Consider the following 3,257-nt stretch of genomic DNA (forward strand, 5'->3'; position numbering starts at 1 on the left):
CTAAGGAAAAAATATAAAACTTTTCTTTTGACCCACCCTTATACACGTGGGTACATACGAGTACATACGAATTGTCCACATATGTACATGTGTGCAGTCACAAATATATTATCAACTGCGTACCAGTTTTAATTGCTTGCGTTGGTGCCTACGGTTGCTGGCTTTAAGTGGCGTTAACGCATGCGCTGGTTAATAAACATTCGTTCGCAGCATTAAGCTCGCCAGCGACAACGTTAGTAGTGGCTTCATTTTCGCATATTCAAAGAACGACATAAAGACAAGCTGAAAATAGTGCAGCGTAATTTTTGGACAATTAATTGCAGCACTCTCATATGTGTTTAATACAATGGTGGCGCTCGATTTGCAGGGAATTAGAATTTTCAACAGATATGGACCGCATACGTGAGTGTCGTAAAAGTATGCAGAAATTAATTGGACATGCAGTGAAGTGCTTCGAAAGTTTGAAAGGCAGGCAGGCGACATTAACAAACGAAACGAAGTTTTTAACAGCGAGGCTAGTGCCACTGCAAGTTACTGCGCCATTATCACGCAAGTGCAATTGGACTCGAAAAAATTGAACACATTTTCAGAGTTAAGACGTCTCTCAGTTAATATTAAATGCGAATAGCTGTGCTCATTGATATTCTACTCCATGCTGCGTGATTTCTTAACTCTCTCTCTTTTAGGAAGAAGTTGCAATGAGCTGTCCAAAATCAAAGTTAATATGGCTTTCAAAGTATGTATTTGTGTTCTATAAAATATTATGTAATTAATTAAGAAAAATAAAGTAAAACATTTTTCTTATGCAATTGATTTTTTTATTACTTCGAAATAATTTATTAATTAAATGAAAATATTGAAAGTGTAAAACATTAAAGCCAGTAAAGAAGAAAAAACATTAAGTGATCCCGACAGCATTGACCGAATTAAGCACGATCGGACTCAGCATCTTCCAAGCATGTTGTAAATTTTTGGTGAATGGCTGCGATACTGGAGTTGATCTGATCTACAGTGGGTTCATATTCATTGGAGCAAAGGGCATGTGAATTGCCTGAAGTCATGCAATCGACCATCTGGTTAAACGCAGCTTTCTCCTTGGACGTTAAGTCAGCAATTAGTGGTTGGTAACTGTTCAAGCAATCAGTTATGGTCACAGGTCCACTTGGGCTACTAGTTGAACTGGAGTCGGTAGTGTCTTCTGTTGCTGGAGAATCAGTATTGGACGAGATTGTAGAGGCTTCGGGTTCTGAATCGCCTCCATGTTGCAAGCAATAACTAATTTTTGCATCTACTGCGGCCATGCGTTGGTTGATTGCGGCCATAATGGGCGCATAATGCTTAAAGCATTGGGTGCCATCTTGGAAACAGTCGATCATTTGTTGCCTGGCTGCCTTCTCGAGGTTCGAGTATTCAGTAAGCAGTGATTGGTACTTCTGGATGCATTCGGAAAAGTCATTGCCATCTAATTGCTCGGCAGGTAAGATGCTTGCCTGTAGTTGGGGGAAATAATATTTATGTGCTTTGTTATAGGCAGTTATGGAGTAATATAATTAATTTACCTGGCTAACTGCGAAGAGCAGTACTACCACGGAGAGAGCGCTCGTTGCGAATTTCATGTTTTACACTTTAGTTCGGTTATAACTGTGTTAATGATTTGCTTTGATACTGTGGGTGGCTTTTATATTAATTGTTTGCTCTCATATCTATTTGCTATAACTATATCAATCATAATTAAAGTGATTGTAAAATGCTTGGTTTGTATATTTGTGAAAATGTGAGTAACAATAATACAGGGTGCCCAAAATTAACGCACGATTTAAAATTGTCACTTGAAGTGGAACTGCCTCCTAGGAACATCAAGATGTACTTCCTCAACTACTTCGACGACATAAGACAATACGGCAATAAGATTTCAGACGCATCTAACTTCAGACATGCATTGACTGCCATTCACAGTGGAGGCATAAAACCCTTCACATACTTCCTCTCAGTAAATGGCGTTCTTGGTTGCCGTGGGAATTGAGAGATACCCTTGCGCAGCTTTGTTCTGAATACTGTAGCCGTTAAACTTCTACTTATCCTACTAATCCAGAAACGTAACATATGTCCAGCATGCAACGAGTACCCGCAAACCTCTAACCATCTCTTTGCATGCCCAGAAACCCTACACATCTGACACCGCACTCCTTATGATCCGACTCCGTCAAAACAGCACGTCCTGGACCAATCGTTGGATGACCTTACCACCTTAACGAAGACCAGATAACCGTTGCAACAACAACTGTCGTTTTTCTAATGCTGACATATTTAAATATTTCGTTAATTTGGGTCTTTGGGACACCCTTTAATTTATTTAGGAAATTCCCCCCAGTTAAGCTGAATTCCTACATAATTAATTGATTTCGAAATCTTTTAGTTGTTGTTCGCCAAAATATTTTAGTTTTTTTTATCAGTGCTCTTTAGACCCATTTTGGCAAAAGGCAGAAATAACTAGTTTTTCTATAAATAAATATGTCCAATAAGCAACATTGAAAACCGATTTCTGTGTTGTTCAAATCCAGCAAGATAACATAACGATAACTTGAACATTTGGGCTTCTATATTGTATAATTTAATTATTGACATCAGAATGATTAATGGATATTATTGAAGTACGTATATTAGTTTCTAGATAATAGTTGTTGTATAATATTTAAAAATTTCTTGGAACTTATCTATCCAAAATTTGATATAACATAATTCCTTATTTTACGCTTGGATTATTATATAATATAATATAACTAAGAAAAAGGTAGCAAAACTATAACGCCCTTCGCGGGTGCATTTGTTATAGCATTAAAGGGTAAAAAAATGAATGATGAAACTTGATGCACAGGTTCCTTAGTACAAAAAAAAAATTTTCAAGTTCTAATTTGTTTTTTTTTTTTTGAAAAGTGGGCGTGGCGCGCCCTCTAGCAAGTTTAATGTGCATATTCCCTAAACTACTAAAGCTACAATAACCAAATTTGCTGAGTGCAAATCTTATAAGAATTTCTACCGACACTCCGCTCACTCCCCATATAACGGTACTTTTAAAAACTACTTAAAATGCGATAAATCAATAACCAGAGACATTAAATTTCACCTCCGATATGGTATTGGAGAGCCCTAAAGGAGCTATTGTGAAAATCGGACGATGGGCGTGGCACCGACCACTTTTCTTCCCCTTATCTCGGGACCCGACGAATCGATTTTTACAAAATTTAGTAGATTTTTAT

At 37.4% G+C, this 3,257-nt stretch overlaps 1 protein-coding gene across 1 annotated transcript; it reads right to left on the reverse strand.

The window, feature by feature from the left end:
* Positions 1-800: 800 nt before the first annotated feature.
* Positions 801-1,689, reverse strand: LOC125777096 (uncharacterized). The gene is made up of 2 exons (XM_049451009.1): positions 1,560-1,689; positions 801-1,490 (listed from the first exon to the last, which is right to left on the reverse strand). Exons 1-2 carry the CDS (start codon positions 1,614-1,616, stop codon positions 927-929), a joined length of 621 nt encoding a protein of 206 aa, XP_049306966.1. The 5' UTR covers positions 1,617-1,689; the 3' UTR covers positions 801-926.
* Positions 1,690-3,257: the final 1,568 nt, after the last annotated feature.

Source organism: Bactrocera dorsalis, chromosome 3 (assembly GCF_023373825.1).
Source record: "Bactrocera dorsalis isolate Fly_Bdor chromosome 3, ASM2337382v1, whole genome shotgun sequence".
Lineage (NCBI taxonomy): Eukaryota > Metazoa > Arthropoda > Insecta > Diptera > Tephritidae > Bactrocera > Bactrocera dorsalis.